The following is a 19,638-nucleotide window of genomic DNA, read 5'->3' on the forward strand; positions in this document are numbered from 1 at the left end:
AGGAGCACCAGGCACCTGCTGCAGCACTGCAGAAGCCAGTGCACCCCTCAGGGCCACAGTCCACCAGGTACCCTGAGATAGCCTACCTCAGCACCCCCAGGGTCACCTCTCCCCAGAACCCTTCCCGAAGTGCTCACCCTATGGGTGAGTCAGAAGTCACTCCCTAGCAATATGCCTGAAGGCTTTGGCTCCCACTGGTCTTGGGATCCTGGCATTTGCTAAGCAGATTTCTCAAAGTCAGTTTGTCATCTGAGCTTGCAAGTCGATGCCCTGTGTGCCAGACTTCATACACGAGCTGTTCAAACAACTCGATGTGAAGCATGTTATAAAAACGTGTTGTCGCACATACACATGAGTATATCACACACACCACACCATTCACACTGCACAAAACAGCACACACAGACATGTTGCATACACAGCGCACACAATGTATCATACCACACAAAAGCACATATACATCTCAGCTACACACCATACACATCACACACCACACAGAACAGCACACACATACATGTCACGCACATTGCATACCATGCACACTACACACACCATGCACCACACAAAATGCATCACATGCACACACACCCACTACACACCACACACACACATCACGCAAAACACATCACATATACCACACACACTATGCGCACTATACACATGTATGCCACATACCACACATGTGTAAACACAATACCACCTATCGACACATATATACCACACACTCAAACACACCACCCATGTAGTGCACACATGCCACATACCACACCCGTACTACACACTCATACACACTACACATTCACTGTACACACGCAGCGCACACACACCGGGGACTGGGTCCCCTCCAGAGGGAAGCCGCTGGGGAACGCTTCTGGTCACCAGGTGGCGCTAAATCCTTAAGGGGAAATGCTGTATTTCACGGGAGATAAAACATACCCTTGTCTGATTATTACGTAGTGTACACTTGTCTTGAAGCAGCCCGCTCAACCCCACAAATATGTATAATTGTTAACTGTGAAAACCAAATGTAAAAACGAGAACTGGAGTGGCCCAGGCAGGCGCGTGAGCGGCCCTCGCACACCAGCCCCGCGGCGCCCGGGCCCAGGTCTGGCACGCGGGCGGCGCCGTCGTGCGCGCACACGCGGGGCACCGAGGCCGCGGCGCACCCGCTCTGCGCAGCGCTTCCGGCCACGGAGCCAGACGCACGCCGGGGCGAAGGAGCCTCGGTGGGAGAGGCCCGCGCGCTCAGGTGCACCTCTCCTTCCTGCGGGAACAGCCGGCCGTTCCCAGCCTTGCCCTGCGAGGAGCCGAGGCCAGGGTAACCGGCTACAGTCAAACCTGGAAAGCGGGTTTCGCCCACGACCCGCTGAGACGTTTGACTTTGCGTGCCAGGGTGGCTGTGCGCGTTGCCCAGGCCCGGGTCGAATCCCCGTCCCGCGCTGCAGGGGGGACGTCTGCGTGTCTGTGAAGACCTCCTGCTGGCAATCGTCCTCCAAGCGGGTGCGCAGGCAGGGCCTCTGTACCTCCCAGGAGCTGGCCAATCACAAGTCTTGGCCCCACTCCCACCCGCAGGCGGGGCGGGGCGGGGCAGCGTAGCAAGCCTCCAGGGCCAGCAGCGGAAGGTTGCGTGTGCGAGCCGCTGCTCTGCTCACAGGGATGGGCTGCCTGGCACTTACATACAGTCATCTCTTTCGTTTATCAGTGTCCCCAGCGTCCGGGATAGTGTCCGGCCCGCCCTGGGCAAATCTTTGTCGAATTAAAAGCTGTGGTATCAGCTGTAGCAGAACTAAGAGTCCGCTGTGGACCAGGACGGGTCCCCTTTACACGAAGGGGTGGCTCTGGCCTCTATTTTGGTTCACACTGGCACGCTGCCCTGGAGGCTTCCTCGTCTAAGCGCCTGTCCCTGCGGAACCCCAACCATTTTAGTTACCGATGACCTGAGAAAGCAGTCAACTAGAGACCTCCTGTGTGAGAGAAACTAGTTAACTTACCGCTCTCGCTCAAGTGCAGATTTCTCCTCATCCATCAACTTATAATAGTGGAACACAAAGTACTTTAAAAATTCCACATAAGCGGTACCTATTAATAATCTTGCTGCTTCATGTTTACGTTGTTCCCTTCCCCTATCAATCGCAAAGCAATTGATAGGCGCTGTTTACCTCCTCCCCTTCATGAAGCGCCGACGCCCCACAGAGCAGCACTATCTCAGGTCTCCTCTGCGACCTTCATTACGTACTATCAGCAGACGTCACCACTGCGGCTGTCATCTTCAACAGTGCTTTTCCACATTCCGGCCTCAAGCACGGCCCAGGAAGTCAGGATTTTCACTGAGTGCTGCCCTGTGTCGACCCAGCCCCCAGCCAGGCACTCCCTTGAATCCCAGAATTCTGATGATTTCTTTATTTAGAAAATAAGTTCGGCACACATTCCCCGAAAGATGATGCAGTAGGAGAGTGTGGCAGGAACAACACACTTTTGGTGGATGATCTGGAGGCTCCGGAAAGGTGCTGCCATTCCCGTGGTCACCAGCAGGGGGCAGGCTGCTCACAAGCAGGAGTACAGCTGGACCCTCTGCAAGCGGGTATGAAACCTGTCCGCAGGTTTCGTAATTGCTGAAGAAGCGTTACCCCGCGCTCGATGTGCATGAGGAATGTGAAGTATACAAGCTGAGATTCACCTCAAAGGATTCATACTGAAGTAAATCAACTGTATTTTCAGTGAGTTAACGACAATCTGATTCTTTTTGGGAAACAGATTTTAATGGACTTTTAGGATTAGAATATATTAGTTTACAAATAAGTTTCCTGAAGCAGGAAAGATAAAACACGGAAACGTTCTCTCAACTTGTTCTAACATATATGTACATGGAGTCCTGGGGGTGAATTTGGCTTTAAAAACTTCTATAAGAACACCGTGATTTACATGTGGCTTGAAGAGAGACCTCAGGCCAGCCCAGGCCTTCAGCCGTCTTTCCGTTTATACAGATTCCCGGTTTCAGTATTCCCATCGTGATAAACCAGCGGTGGTGATGATTCCGACCGCAAAATAACAATGTCCTGATTATGTAAAACGCACAGCATCGGGCTGTGCCCGGCTCTGCGCTCAGCGCCCTGTGTGTCCACCGTTTCCTCACAGCCACCCGTGTCAGGCGTGCACTGCGTTTTCACACTTCTGCACGTGAGCAGAGACCCCAGGTAGGTCTCCAGTGCAGGCACCCGTGTGACAAAGCACAAAGCTGGGCTGCAGGCGCACGCGTGTGACGCCAAGCGCTGCTTCTCGTGATACAGACGTCTCGAAGTGTTCCCTGAAAAATCAGCACTATTTAGGACAAAAACAGTTGTCCTCTCCTGAGCCACAGACGACCCGGCATGCCTGAACTTGCCCTTACCAAGGCGAGTGGGTGCTCTCTCCTTCCCGTGGCCTTTCTCTGTCTTTCTCTCTCTTTTTCTATAAATATATACAGAGACAGAGGTAGAGATATATACTATATAAAGACATAGAGATATATATCGTACTGGAAATTGCTATTTTCAGCCATAAAATATTAAGAAGAAAGACTTGTCCCATCCTGCTGGCATGCACACGCGCACGCGCGCGCGCGCGCGCGCACACACACACACACACACACACACACACACACACACTTGCCTGGCAGGGTGAACAGTAAGCAGGACCTCTGTACAGTTGCCCTAACTGTTGACAGCCGTTGTGAGCCATGCTGTCTTCTGGGGGGAGGAGAACATGGATGAATCACAACAAAACCTTTCCCTCTGGTGGCACAGTAATAGGTCACTGCTTTATAGCTTGATGACTAAGGCCATTAACAGGGACAAGTTCAGCTACACAACCATACTACTTTCCAGGCCCCAAGTGACATTTGCCATCTGGAGAATGAACTGTTCCCATGTCTCCTGCCCCTGCAACCGGAGGGCCATTCTCAAGGTCTCCAGTTTCTGGACCCCACCCCAGACCCACTGAATTCAAATCTCTAGAGTGTGAGTACAGGAATCACATTACTTAAAATCACTAGGAGGCGGGCATGGTGGCACGCATCAGTAATCCTAGCACTCGGGAGGCTGAGGCAGGGGGATTACCACAAGTCTGAAGCCAGTCTGGCTATACAGTGAGACCCTAAATCAAAACAAAACAAATAAAAACTCCTGAGTGATCCTGAAACCAGTAGGTACCCAGCCACTACTTCGGATCATTTTTGAAGGATTTGAACATTAGTATTAAGACATTTGGATGTGAAGCAAAAATGTGCTCATCTCCATAAAAATCCTCTGGGAACTGACAGAGATCTAAAACAGTCCCGGGCACAGGTAGCCCAAGGCAGGCAGCTCCACCAATGTAATATGGGTCCCTAACTCCCCAGAGCTCTCCCTAGTGGAGGTGGGAAGCAACAGAAATGACTGATGGGAGCAGCAGGGTCCTCTGGAGGGACATTCTAGGTGACTCTGTTTTGCCAAGGAGGAAAGTAACCTGCATATTAAGCAGTGGGATAATTGGGGATAACAAGAACAAAGAAAGGCATTGGCTTTGGCAATCAGGGACTCTACATGCCCTTTCTGAGACTTTCATACAAGCTGGACAAAAGTGACAGCAAGCTGATAACAGTGACAGTAGTGGCCTGGATCCAAGAAGGCAGGCATCACTTTGGGGTCCCAGGAAGTAGAGGAACAAGTGAGACCCAAAGGCAGGGTCCTGGGAAGAGGGAGGCTCCCTCAGCAGTTTACAAGAGCCTCCCAGTCTCTGTCAGGTGTTACCCTTCCATGCCTGGGTTCTCTGTGTCACATGCAACATTATACTGAAGGTTGCAGGAGCTTGGAGGGTAAAATCAGACAGCCCAAGATTCAGATTCTGACCCTGCACCCACAGGCTGTGATTCCACTGGGGCTGTGGTTTCTTCAGATAGCTGATGAGAGGATCTGCCTTTCAGAGGTCCTTCCCTAAGTAAACTAAATATTCCAGGCAAAGCCCAGGCTGCACAATTCCCTCCTAAAGTCACAGACACACTTGTTACTGGTTCTGTTGTGGGGTTCTTTGGTACTGGGGATTGAACCCAGGGCTTTTACATAAGCTACATTCTCAGCTTTTTAAAAAATTTTGAGACAGAGCTCCTAAACTGATAAATTGCCCAGGCTGGGCTTGAACATGTAATTCTCCTGCCTCAGCCTCCCAGAGGGCTACAATTGAAAATGTGAGCACCCACGCCTGCTTTCATTGTTTCTTCTTGAGCCGTTCCCTCCTGGGCACAGGGTCACCTCCGCAGGTTTCCTCCCCCTCTGCGCCAGGTGTCCCGGCACTGTCCTTATGTACTGCTCTGCCCCAGCCCCTGCTGAAAACCAAGTCATCACATGAGGAGGAAGACTGACGGGGACAGAAGCGCTGGTGCCACAAGCGCACAAGCGGCAGAATATAGTTTCCTTTCATCTGGAAAGAAATGCTGGAATGCGATTTCTGAGTTTTGTGCAAACTGCGGGGCAATAAAATCAATCAACAGCACTCAGGAGGCTGAGGCAAGAGGATCATTGTGAGTTTGTGGGCAGCCTGGGCTACAAAGTGAGCTCAAAGCCAGCCTGAACTGCATAGCAAGACCCTGTCTCAAAAAGACCAAAAATAAAATAAAATTAAAATAAAATCATAATCAAATTAGGCATCTATTCTTTACCAGAAAAAGAGCAGTGATCCACTGATCAGTTTCCTGTAAATTAACCCCCAAGTATTCCAGGCTGTGAGGGTCTGGGTCCTAACTATTTACCGGTCACGGGTGGGACAGGCTTAACCTGCTACTCCAGGAGAGCTGGATAACTGCTAGGCAGACTAAGAGGTCCTCCCCCAGCTCAGCACTGAGAACATTTGATGCTGTCACCTTCCTGCCTTAGTTTCTGGGTTGGGTTTCCTTCTCCCAGCCTGGACTCTGGCCTGTGGTGTTAAGCACGTGCCTCTCAGTGCAGGGAAGTACTCGGTGCTCCTTTTGTCTTGCAGGTGCTTTGCAAGCCCCTGGGCAGCCTCAAGGTGTTTTCAGAGTGGACTCTCTTGACCCCCACAGCACAGTTGGCTCCTGTTCCTTACCTGCCTGCTACACCTACCAGGAGTAGCTGCGCATATTCTCCCCAGACCACATCTTCTTGCCACACGCCAGCCCTCGTTTGTCAAGAACCCTAATGAGGTGGACTGGAATGGATGGAGTGCAGTGGTGCTGATAAAGGGTAAAGGGTGCTCACACCCTGAGTGGCGTTCGCACTGGCCTGTCGCTAGGTGGGTTTTGCTCTGACAGTAAATCGCAGGTCACAGGGCAGTGGCCACCTCCTTTCCCTTTGGTTTGTCATGGTTTGTGTCTTGATGTCTCCCAAAATCTCATGCAATCACAGCTGGGGCTTTTTCAAAGGTGGCTGAATCTAGGGTATGTCATGCTGGGATTGATTCATGCAGTGCTAGGTCAAGGCCCCTAGGATCAAGGGTGTGAGTGCTGCCCACTCTCAATAGCCTGGGTAAGATGTAAGGATTAGAAGGAGCTGTGGTTGTCCCTTGCTTGCTCTCCCCTGCTTGCTTGTTGTGGACTATTTCTCCTCTTCAATCCCCTGCTGCCATGCTGCCATGCTGCCCTGCTGTGGAGCCAGCCAACTAGGGCTGAAACCTCTACAAACTGCGAGCTAAATAAACCTAAATTGTGGGGGTTGGGTATTTTGTCTCAGCAATGAAAAAAAGTAGCTAAGATAGTTTCCCCGCAGAATCAGACTCAAATATATGATTTCAGAGAGAATAGCTTAATACAGCTTGTCCCCTGACTTACCTGAAACCAAGTCCCTCAAAGCAAGCACCATAACACATAAACCATGAACTGTACAGCACTAAAACCAAAACATGGCATCTCGTCGGTCTCGTATAGTCTTGCTAAATTAATTGGCATCTGGAGTTCATAATACAACTACATGTGTGTTTGCATGTGGTTGAGGTTATTCACTAGCCACTATTACTTGGAGATTTGCGGTAAATTTATAAAAGGTGATGAAAATCAAACCGTCTTTCTGAGCTGAGATTCTTGTCATTGATTAGCCCCCACCGTCCTCATTGATCAGACTTAGATCTAATTCAGGCTCCTTTCTCAGCTCTTTTATTTCGCTTGTTCTTAATTTTCCATACGCAAGACCATAGGGCCTATTACCTAAGAGCAATGGCAGACAGAAAGCAGGGAGCTACAAAAATTGCAGGGATCCTGTGGCTGCTCCTCCATCCAGAGGGAGCCATGTCCCCCTCTGCTGAGTGCCCATGGGTACTGGCTTGGGCACTGCCAGCTGCTGGCATGGGGTCCAACGCACGTTTGTTAATGTATATGTGACCAAGTGTTGATCGTCCAAATCTCATTACTCTTAAAACAAGGACGTTTCTAAGAGTTTTACTGGGACAACAGATGTAACTGAGTTTTGGTCCAGGTCGTCCTTATTTGGGAACAGAGAGGTCAGCACATCAGAAGATGACTGCCAGTGAAAGGGCAGTTGTACTCAGGGTTCCCAAGAGCTCTGTGCCACACACGGCCACCTGGGATGCCCTGCAGTGGGTCGGGAGGAGAGGCGGCAAGAGGAAAGTCAGCAGCCTTTGTCCTGGCCGCTGTGGGGAGGAGGCCAGGCAGGGTTAGGGTGACCACTTCATGTCATTTGGTGGCTCTGGAGAGGGGGCTGCCCTAGCTGTCTGGCCTGGAGTGAGGGGCAGAGCAGTGGTGGCCCAGAGTGTGAGAGCCTCAGAGAGGGGGCGGTTGGGGTACAGGCTCCGGGTTGGTGGGCTCACCTGTGAAACTCCGGGAACTGGGAGCCTCGGGAGGGGGCTCCCACAAGGCCAACAAGGCCCCAGAGTTCAGAACACTGGAGGAGACGCACGGGACACGGGCACAGCAGGAAATACGGTCACGCCGCCCCGGCACCTCTGGTGCTTCCCGCGCAGCCGCTGCAGGGTCATTTACAATGAGGAGCAGCATTTCGTTCACAAACAAAACTCTTCAAAATACAGTTTGCTTAGTCAGTTAGGGCTACAGAGAGGAGCGCCCGAGCCTGGGCAGTTTAAAAACAACATTTACTTCACGGTTTTAGAGCTAGAAGCCTGAGGTCAGGACACCAGTGAGGTCCTGGCTGGTGAGAGTCCGCTGCGCACTGCTGACTTCTGGCTGTGTCCTCCGCAGCACGAAGGGGTCAGGAGAGCTGTCTTTACGAGGGCATTGATCCCGGCATGAAGGCTCCGACCTCACGGCGTCATCACCTCCTCTCACCGTCACGCTGGGGGCTGGGATTCCCGGGCACACGCCTTCTCTAGAGGAAAGGGCGCAGAGGCTTATTCTGGAAGGAAGGGGGAACAGTGTGGCCCTGGCTTCTGCCTTTTCCTCCTCCATCCCAGAGACAAAAACCATAGCTCCTTCCAGCCCTGAGCTAACTGGAGCCGGATGTGAAAGCCCCACAGGAGGTTTTGTCAGCCCTTCCAGGCAGTAAGGTTGTGGTGTGCAGTCCTAGTGGAGATCAGAAAAGAGAACAGGGCACTGCCATTCTGATGAAGCTGGGTGTGTGGCACATGCTTGTAATCTCAGCCCTGCAAAGACCGAGGTGAAGGCCAGCCTGGGCTGGAGAGTAAGACCTTGTCTCAAAACAGAAACAAACAAACAAAAGAACATTGTGATTTTGAGAGAAAAGAATTTGCCAAAATTTGTCTTTCTTCCCTAAAAGACCAAAGCATGTTAATGTAAATATGCAGATTTTTTAGTTCGTAATCATCCTCCAGTAATGTGCTACTGATGAGCATGAAGTTTCTTGAAGTTTCACTGAGTCTTTTCCTTGGGTTGAGCATAGTGTCCTTAGCAGAATAAACATTTTACTCAACCAAATTAAATTGACATCATGTAGCAAAGCACTTACATGTGTACATGCCCTGAGCAGTTCAGCGCCAGGGAATTAATCTCTCAGGTACAGACAGAGCCTCCCCTTAAAGAAGGTTTGTCTCTAGACTGATAAGGAACTGCCCATGATTCTGCAGTCTGCAGTTGGCTGAATAAATTAGGGTGTGTCCAGATTGTGGGAAATTAAGAAAACTAAAATTCTGTGCACCGCGTACATGCCCACACCTACAAGTGGTATGGGGAGATGTGCACAGTGTGTTTTAAAGGAGGAAACTGGATCACAAAAATACTATGTAGGGGCTGGGGATTTAGCTCAGCGGCACAGCACCTGCCTGGCAAGCACAGGGTCGTGAGTTCAATTCCTGGTACTGGAAAACAAACAAACAAACAAAAAAAATAATAATATGTAGAAAATAGCACATGTAATTTCTTAAATACTTCAAGTACAGACATAAAAATGTAGATAGTGGCCATAATTGGTGATAAATTTTGTCTTGCTTTTTCTGCATTGTTTCTCAAAATGTTTGCAGTGAATATATACATTTAGAAATGAAAAAATTTTAAGTGTCTTTAAATTCTGATTACAAGCATATAGTAATAACAACAATGAGACAATCAGGAATGTATTTCATTGTAATTTTGACTTTACATATTTATAATAGTATTCAGGATTTCTAACCTGTTTATTGTGAAAATTTAAACACATATATGGTCAAACACATATGTTTTAAAACAGTGTATACAACATATATATTTTAAGGATAATAATTTTAGAGAAATAAAGTAGACACACATGAACAATGGCACATCTTAGGAGATAAAGCTCCATGCTATCTCCAAGCCCCCTGAGAATCCCTATGTCTCCCTCATACCCCAAAGCACCCATTGTCATGTGTGTGTGTGCATGTGTGCATGTGTGCATGTGTGCGTGTGTGTGTGTGTGTGTGTGTGTGTGTGTGTGTGTTACAAGGAATTGAAGCCAGAGCTTTACACGGAGCTCCATCCCAGACCTTTTTGTTATCAATAAGACGCGGTTAGCTAAGTCACTCAGTCACCCTGGCCGGGCTCCAACTTGCTACCCTCCAGCTCGGCTTCCCAGCAGGGACCTTTCATGTGTGTGTAGACTTTTCATATACATTTGTGTTTTCTTGCTGTCTCATGTGTTTTTTCTAAAGCACATGTGCTATTGTATTGCAAGTTTGGTTTTCAACTTTATATGGAAAAATTGTGCTCATATGTTCTTTTGCAACTTGCTTTATTCAGTGAACATTGCGTGTTTGAGATTCTGTGTGATTGGGTTCCTGGGATCATTCATTTTGACAACTGTATATTGTTTCATTGTTGTAAATATATCTCAGCTTTTATCTTCAGTGAACAATGGTAAAGACCTGGGTTGTTCATTGTTTTTTCCTTTTATACCCAAGATGTTATTGCTATTTTCTACCCACCGACCTCCTGCTGCAGGCTTCCCTTAACCTGGGTCAGAAAAACATGAAATCATATCTTCATTAGATTTTCACTAAAATGTAGTGTGTTCAATTGCAAATGCCAACAGTGCCTACAGCCATACTGGCACTGTGCCCTGGTGGCTGGTATAATAATTATCATTGTTTCAAAAATGTAATGAGTATAAGTGATGTTTCAGGATAACTGTAATGTAAACTGACGGTGTAAGTGAGGTCTTTTACTGATTAATCTAGAAATGTAAATGTATCTCAATGTGACAAAGTTGAATGACTCAGTCAAATAAAACAAGTTCTTTAGAACTATTTAATTCTCTCACTGTCATGCTATTCTTTTCCATTATTTTAGTCCCATCTTGATTTTTTTAAACCAACACAGTAAGCATTATTTTTATAGTTTTTTCTAGCTTCCCTTTTTATTTTTACAAAAAAAAATTTTCATAACTGAATCATAAGAGAACAACAATAGTTACTACACTGTGTATTTTTTATAATTTTACGCAGTTGAGATTCACTTCGATTTACCCATACATTGCCATTATCTTCCACCCAGATCTTTTGGGGGAGCTTTTCCTGTTTGGATCGGCCTGTCGTGAGTTTTGCTGATGGGAAACACTCTGTGCTTTATGGCTGACAGTGTTTATTCATATTCCTTGTTGAAAACTAGTTTGGCCTCTTCAGTGGAACTCTAAGCAGGCCGGTGTTCGCTTTTAGTGCTCTGAAAGTATGTTCCACCGTCTGCAAGCCTCCGTGGTTAGCAGGTCAGCCGTCAAAATAATTGTGACTTCTTTGGAGATAATCTGTGGGTTTCTGTGGGTTATTATTTTTATCTTCTTTGGAGATAATCTGTGGGTTTTTGGGAGATAATCTACGGCTTGGTTTTGAGTTTGAGTTTTGGTTTGTGTTTGTTGCCACTCTCTTCAAGTCTGTTTTGCCCCTATGTTCTCTGTTTCCTTCTAGAGCTGAAGAAATTTTGGATTCTCACTTTCCCTTCCATCATTCAATCTCCTTTTCATATTTTTGGTTTCTTTGCTGTTTAACCCGCACTCAGTGGAATGTTTCCATCTCTCAGTGCACACGTCCTCTCTTCATTTGCATCCAGTTTATGGTATAACTCACCAACTGGGCATTGTTAGTTTTTCATATCCAGGAAAAAAATGGACAAAACAGAATTTGTTTCATTTTTAAATCTTGCTGGTTAGTTTTGATGCTCACTCACTCCAGTACCATACTTCCCATGCTCTCTTTTGTTTCTGTAAAGGTGTTTTGCATATTTATTTTGTACTCTATAATTGGCTCTCTCAACATCTAAAATCTCAGCTTGTCTGATTTTGTAGTTTTGTATTTCTGATACTTTCAGCCATAGTGGTTAGATTTCTGCTGTGTTTTATGAGTTTTTTACTTTTTTTACTATTATCTCAGGTTTCTTGGAATTTTATTTTTGTAATTTCTTTGAGGTTTTGTTTTTCAAATGGACATTACTCCACAGAAGATATTTTTGCTTCTGCCAGGCTCTTGGGTGCCCGACCTACCTGGGAAAGATTTCAAATGAAACTTTGCTGTTATTGTTGTGCTGGGGATTAAACCAAAGCCTCATGCATGCCAAGGAGGCACTCTACCAGTGAGCTATGCCCCCAGCCCCCAGCCCCTTTAATTTTATTCTTAGACAGAGTCTTCCTAAGTTGCCTAGGCTGGCCTCAAATTTTCAATCCTTCCACCTCAGCCTCCTGAATAGCTGTGATTACACTGTGGTAGCACCTGCTACCACATCCAGCTTTCAAATGAACCTTTTGGCATGCATAACTTTTAGGCTAAGCAGGATAATGTGAACTCTTTTCACAAATTTTGTCTGAGATTTTCTGGTTCACAATTTTTAGAGAAAAGAGTCTTCTCCCCGCAGGCCCTACCGCGGAATGAATCAAGCCTAAAATGGGCATCTGTCTTCATCCACTCTTCATCAAGCTCTTCTTCCTGAATTTCCAGTAAGGTTGTCCCACCCTAGAACCCAGGTTACAAGTAAGGAGAACGCCAGGCTCCTGGCTCTGTGCCTTCTGCCTCAGTTCTCTGGGTCAAAGGGACCCACACAGTAGGCGGTTTTGACTAGAAAAATAACCCCACAGCCAGCACCAGAACACACCTGCGCTTTCTTATCTTGGCCTTTAGCTATTTCTCTTACTTCCTCACCAGAACACCTATCCATTTAAAAAAAAAAAAAATACATACTTTTCCCCTCCACAGTTCACCCAGCAGCTTAGGTCTGTGCAATGGGGGCTCACACTTGGTGTGCTGTGTGCCGTGGGCTGGAAAGCAGCATTCTGAAACCACTTCCTAACAAGGAAAATTGGTTTTTTCTCCAGTCTGTATGACCAACTTGCCACCAATAAGCAATTTTAACCCACTGTAAAACTCCTGGTCTTTCAAAAGGAAAGTCTGGGGTGGGTTTGCAGCGTGTTTGAAGGGTAGGTATTTGATACCCACCTCTAAGCATTAGAGCCACTCGCGTCTGAGGTGACTGGCAGTCCTGTAGTTAAGATGAGTGCCAAGATACCAAATCACTAACCACAGCCTTCTTACTGGGCTCTCGGCCTTGTGTTGTCCCAGAGCCAAAGTTTTCAGGGACCTGTGGTTGCTTGTTAGCAGCTAAACTGATTCTACTTCATTCTAATGCAAACCACACAACACTCTGAGTCACATTTTTGTGAATGTGATGGACTTAACTGAAATGGAATTGGCTTCGCCCCAGTGACCAGCCTTAGCCAAATCCAACCACTGCCCTCAGGGATGTGCCTGTGTGTCCAGCCCTCCATGGGCTTGTTCCAGGTGTCCTCCTGGGCTGGCTGTTCACTGATTTATTAATTTACTCAGTTAAAGTGTAGTAAACGTCTACTGCACACCAGCCATCGGAAATATAAAGATGACTCAAACATGACCTTGGCCCTGAAGGAATTCACTTTTGGAAATAACAGAAACATTCTATAAACTAATTTCTGTTACACAGAAACCAACTTCTATAAAAGCTGTTAAATGCTGCAAACCTATATATAAGCACAGTTATTTTCCTTATAGTACTTCACTCATAAAGACTAAGAAACTTTAACATTTCAAAAGGGCTTAGAGGCCAGGCATGGTGGCACCTATAATCCAAGCACTTAGGAGGCTGAGGCAGGAGGATTGCTGTGAGTTCAAGCCCAGCCTGGCCTATAAAGTGATTTCAAGGCTAATGTGAACTGTATAGTAAGACCTTGTCTCAAAAAGACAAAAGGGAGGGCTTAGAATGTGAAAATAAAATGATAAATGCTGGATTTATGTCGGGAGCGAAGGCTTCTTTTCACTAGATTTACGGGTTATTGGGAGCCTCACTGTGGAGATGGGAGGTTGACTTTACCAAGGTGGGAGCTTCTGAGCATAGCCAGCCCCATGCCTCTGGCTTCTCTCCTACATCTAGAAAACTGTTCCCCAGCAGTGTGGTCTCTAAGCACTGTGCCGGGGCTGGAAACCTATGTGTGAGCACCTCAGGCTGGGGCTTTCATCCTTCCAGTTTGCATAATTGCTGCATTTGACCAGCTCTCATGCCAACCAGTGGCCCCGGTAGAATTTTAAATTGTTATTACAAGTTAGTAAAATAACTTGCATGTTTGTATTCATTTTAAAGCATAGAAAAAAACTTTTAAATACTATAAAGTCCAAGTTGGAGGGACTCTGTTTAATTAAATTTTTGAAATATATTTCTAAACCATGAAGAACTTCTACTAAATCTAAAAATGTACCAGTTCTTTCTCTGCACATGTCATCCAATATTTGAAATAAGTGGGAGAGATCACAATGTCTGAATACTGGCCAGAGGCAGGATGAATGTCTACAGTGGCCTTTCCAAAACCCCTTCCCCTGTCAGAGGTGTCTTAACCAGTTTTCTGTTGCAATAACAAAATACCTGATGCCAGGTACAGTAATTAATAAGTAATAAGCAGTGATTTGACTCACAGTACTGGAGTCAGTGTTGTCCAAGAGCATGGCACCCACATCTTCTCAGCAGCTGGTTTCTTCTTCTTTTTCTTTTTCCATTGTAACTTCATGGAGATATCACATAGCAAGACAGGGTAGCATTACCTTGGGTCTCTCTCATCTTATACAGCTACTAATAGCATCACAGAGCTCCCACCCTCAGAGCCTCATACAACCCTAACCACCTCGCTGGGACCATTAGCACATGAATTTGGAGACTAGGTTTTCAACACACAAACTTTGGGGGACACATTTTGTCCATAGCAGGTGGTAAGAGTAAAGGATAATCTAGTCCTCAGTGGCATGAGTCATGCTCGCAGACATATCTGAGACATTGCCATTTTATAGATCCTGAAGTAACGCGTGATATCATATAATACTATATAAGGTATTCTGAGAATTTGAAGACATGAATTTATAATCCCCTACTCTCCTTATACATTTGGCATTTATTTTTATTTCCATCTAGGAAATGAGAACTTTCAGAGGTGTTAAATAATGTTTTCAGTATCACCTACCTGCGTGGAGCTGGGGTTTGAACCCAAGTAGCTGTGCTCCCAGTCCTCATCTCTGGACGTTACCGGCTCCTGAAGCCTGCTTCTCTGTCCTTTCCTTCTTCTTACTGATGTCCCTCTGTAGCAACATTTGTTGTTCCTCATTTCCTAGATGCAAGAAGCAAGGGAAATCAGATATAAAGTTTAAGGGCAAAGGTTTGGGAGTCACACAGATTCCTCTCCTGACCAATGTCAGCCCCTTGTTTAGTTCATCTAATCTTCAAAGCAAAGTGAAAGCCAGCTGCTCACTTCACAGCTAGTGAAGTGTCTGATAAGAATTTCACGTAAGCGTTTATCACCTTGCCTGCATATTAACTGCCTAACAGGTGTTATTTATTACAGTAATGCAAAATAATAGAATAAAGATTACATGCTATATAATTGAGCAACCCGTGCCTAGCTTATGGACAGAAGCTAGGAACTTTAGTAGAAGTTCCTCATGGTTTAGAAAGGGACGCCAAGAACAGAGTGTTCCATGCATATCCTGTGCTGTCCAGCACCCACCAAGTGAGTTGATTCCTGAGTTTCTTGCCTAAAGGCACTCCATCTTTAAGACTCCTCTGTAGGGCCAAACTTCAATCCCAGAGATAAAGATCTGAATTTAAACTCCTGTTGTCTCCATCAACGCAGGCCTACAGAATTGATGAGCGAGCCGCCGAGCAAGCCCGCTGGGAAGAGGCCACCAAGGAAACCATCAAGAAAACCACCAAGCCCTGCCCTCGCTGCAGCGTGCCAGTGGAGAAGAATGGTGAGTGCGGGCCGAGCAGGGAAGGAGGAGGCTCTGGGCTCCGCCAGGGGTGCAAGCTGTGAGGTGCGGCAGGCAGGGATTCTGGTCAGGTCTAACAACCGTGTATGTGGTTAAGCAAGCACTGCCATCCTTTGAGCCCCTCCAAGCAAAGTTTGAAACTCATTTCCTTCATATTAAGTTTCTTAACCTCCTGAGCCCCAGCTCCTCTAAAATAACATTGGTTCTTCACAAAAGGAATTCTGAAATGCTTTCACATGCTAGTGCACATTCAGAGGAGGTATGCTAGAAGCTTCTTGGTGTGGATTCCATGGGAAATAAATGCCTGGCCCTCAGGTCTTTAAAGCAGAGAGGGCAAGGGAAGCTCCCTGGCACCGTTGTTGGCAGCAGCACAGGACATCATGCTCATCACGACTTCACCCAGGGTCTGGTGGAGAAAAAGCACTCAGTGAACATGAATTACCCTTATTTCTAATAATAGTAGACACTTGGTGTTTAATTAGTTGTCCACCATCACAAGGAAAGCTTCCCATTCAGGATTCCAGTGTCCTCCATGGGATTCTAGTGTGCAGAGGCACTCCAGGGGCGAGGGGACACCACCATGTCAGGCCCATTTGGCAGGTGATTCCCCACTGCATCCCCTCACCGGCTGACAGGAGAGCAGAAGTCACGCACTGGGAGAGCACACTCACTAGGCTGAGTGCTGCATGGCGTGAGAGCAAGTGACCCTCTCAGAAGCTGCCATAGAAGCAGTGTTACTGCTCCATTCACCTCCTGTACAAGGCTATCAAAGCTGTTCCAAACTCGTTTGTAAAGAAGCCTGGTTCATTTCATTAACTTCTTTCCAAAATTTTGGGCGATGAAATTCTTCATCATTTGCTTTATGTTTATTTTATTTTTCATATCACTCCTGTGAATACCACTTTGGACACTAGTCCGCACTTTGGGCTCTGGTTTCTCCCCCTTGGTGTGTAGGAATCAGTATCCTAAAGTGCTTTGGTGCTTGGCTTCCGCATTACAGTAGCCTTTACATAAATATACTTTTGAATATATTTCAAATACTGAATTCAATAGATATTAAATTTATTTGAATAAGGAATTGACTGCAAAAAATGAATCATTTGCCTCAAAATCTTATTTTAGAAGAAGTAAATAAACAGATTTGCAAATAGAATTTGCTCTGTGGGAAGAGGTGTGCTTCCATTTCTTAACGAATGTTTTGACTTTAGAGCTGCCTACCTTGCTTTCTGATGTTCTCTGTTTCGGGCTCTCTCTGCCCTTGCACCATTTGGACCATTCACTTAGAAAGTGATTTCTAGACCAGCAAGCTGGCATGGGAGTGGCTCCCACACATGCGCTGCAACCCACAGCACTGTGTCTTTTGCCCCTGCAGGTGGATGCATGCACATGAAGTGTCCGCAGCCCCAGTGCAGGCTCGAGTGGTGCTGGACCTGTGGCTGTGAGTGGAACCGCACCTGCATGGGCGACCACTGGTTCGATGTGTAGCAACCACGGTGGAACACACGTCTGGCCACCTGTCCTATTGGAAACACACACCATCCTGTCTTCACTTGCCCCTTCTTCTTCTCCCAAACACTTAATTTGCAGGCACGCATGCACGCATGCACGCATGCACGCCCATACGCACATGCACTTGCACAGGCACACGCACAAACTCAGGGTTCAAATTCTTGCCAAAAATCACAAAAGCAAAATTACAGAAGCTCCTGGATCTCTTCCACTGCATCCATGGAAAACAGCAAAGCCAAGTCTGACACCAGCAAGAGGCACTTTCAGGCCCAAGATCATACAAGGCCAGCACACAAATTAAACAGCAGCCTATGTGCTTTGAATAGCTTGTTTTTCTAGCCTGAATTCAAGTTGGGCTGAATCAATACATGGAGCAATTCCTAAGGTTTAATTTCCTGCCTCTGTCCTTCAGCAAATACAGTGCAGAAGCCACTGGCAAGGTGGGGAGTAGTTTGAGAGGACTCTCGCCAGTGGCACCATGCAAGACTAACTCCTATGAATTTTCAGAATTATGTTCACGGCTGTCAGAGCAATGTTCTTATTTAAATTTTCAGAGAACATCTCTGTGCAAAGAGTCCCAGGCAATAGTCAAGAATAATTGTTTACCCCCAAGAATTCTATCTTTATAAATTGTGCCGATGAAATAGCAACTATGCACACATCAGCTTTTAAACTAAGTGAGAAATTACAAAAGCTAATTTGAGTGTGGAATGTTGAAATTACAGAGAAGAAAGCAAAATTTAATGTACTGTCATTTCATTTAATTATTTGCAACTTTAGAAAGAAATTATTTTCCTAGGAATATTACAAAATCTATAATTTGATTTTAAGTGTTCATTTTGCAGCTTGAGAATTTAGCTAATGCATTTATCTTCATTCTAAATTTAATACATAAAGTGCTTTAAATGAGACTTTTGAGGCATGATTTCATAACATTATGATGTTATGTTCACTGTCGACAAAAGTGCAGGTTATTATACAAAATCTTCAGAGAAGAACATTTCCTAAACTAAGCAAAAATGCACTTGGCCCTTCCCACAGGTGTGCAGGAGGGTGCACGTGTTCTGCACACCCCTGCCCTTCCCCAGCCTGCAAGTCCCCGCCCTGCCCACACTCCCCCCAGGGGGTTCCTGCAAGGCGGAGCTCTCTGTATAGGACAGTTAGCGCACACTAGAATACTCCTCAGATTAACATACATTGAATTTGAGAGTGATCAAACTGTCAACTTTTTCTAGACATTTGCACCACATCAAAAAATATGCACTACACACTGTGAAATGCATCTCTGCTGCTCAGTGTACAGGTGAGACAGTGAACTACGGCCTTTTGCTCTCACTGAGCCTGGCTTCCCAGGAGGGTGGTGAGTATGCACAGGCTGTACCGTGTCTCAGAGGCACAGAGTCCTTTCTACTTCTGGAGACCTGGAAACTGAAGTCAGTACCCAGCCTCCTCTTTCAGAAATCTTACCACAGGTCCTTGCTGGCAGAGGAGAACGACAACCTCAGGAACTTTCCAGGCCGCGTTCCAAGACCTCTATTTCCACTTCCCTAACCACGTCACCTAGTCCATGTGCCCACGTCTCCCAGCCACCCAAGGAACATTCTGCCCTCTGTTCCCCTCATGGTTACTGCACTGGGGGAAGACAGAGTTCTGTGGCCACCCCGTCACTACAAACAGCCTCATGTGCTTCACCCTGTTGAAAACCCAGGGGCTCCATCAGGCCCTCCGGCTGCCAGACTGGCCCAGAAGCTGAAATATCAAACAAGTGATGGGATGTGGTTTCAGGAAAAGAACCTGGGCAAGGGCCCAGGTTTCACAGAGGCAAGACGGTGTGCAGAGCCCAACCCCAGTCAGGGCCTGAATGTGTGTTGTTGACAATCCCACTCCTTGTGCTGGCCCAGTGTGGCTGATCAGGTGACACCCTCCCGCCGCATGGAAAGGCCACCATGCAGCATTTTGCATCAGACGTAGTGTGCTCTTTCTTAAGTGGTTTCTCGTTATGGCCTCCTTCCGAATCTGCATGGTGTGGCTTTGTGAGACCGAAACGAGGTTTGCTGCTGTGAGTTTCTGGGGCCACAGAAGCCCCTGGTGCTGTGTGGTTTCTATCCTGGTCTCTTTCCTTCCTGGCGATGTCCTTTTCCTTCCACCCTTCCTCCCTGCCTCCCTCCTCTCCTTCTTCCCTCCCTTCCTTCCTTCTTTTTTCTTCCTCCCTTCCTTTCTTTCCTTCTCCCCTTCTTTTCTTTTCTTTTGTTTCAAAATAAAATAGTGATTCTTAAAATAATGTTTAAAGCCACTATATATGAGTATGAATCAAAGTATTATTTGGGATCAAACACTATCGTTTGATCTTACAATTGTAATAAAATATGAGTATATAAAAATGCCAATAAAATCTTTGCAGAAGAATTTTTGTTCTCTACAATCCATTAAGAAATATCTGATGACTGTGTTTAAGGTTGTGCT

General features: G+C 46.4%; 1 protein-coding gene across 1 annotated transcript in view; it reads left to right on the top strand.

Moving 5' to 3' along the window:
• Nucleotides 1–19,357, top strand: part of Park2 (parkin RBR E3 ubiquitin protein ligase) — a 1,289,129-nt gene extending 1,269,772 nt beyond the window's left edge. The window contains exons 11-12 of the mRNA XM_005390686.2: nt 15,531–15,648; nt 17,039–19,357. Of these exons, the coding sequence (XP_005390743.1) occupies nt 15,531–15,648; nt 17,039–17,151 (231 nt within the window). The 3' untranslated portion in view covers nt 17,152–19,357. The remainder of the gene's footprint in view (nt 1–15,530; nt 15,649–17,038) is intronic.
• The last annotated feature ends 281 nt before the right edge of the window (nt 19,358–19,638 follow it).

The sequence above is a fragment of the Chinchilla lanigera genome, unplaced genomic scaffold, assembly GCF_000276665.1.
Source record: "Chinchilla lanigera isolate Chin_1 unplaced genomic scaffold, ChiLan1.0 scaffold00038, whole genome shotgun sequence".
Classification (NCBI taxonomy): domain Eukaryota; kingdom Metazoa; phylum Chordata; class Mammalia; order Rodentia; family Chinchillidae; genus Chinchilla; species Chinchilla lanigera.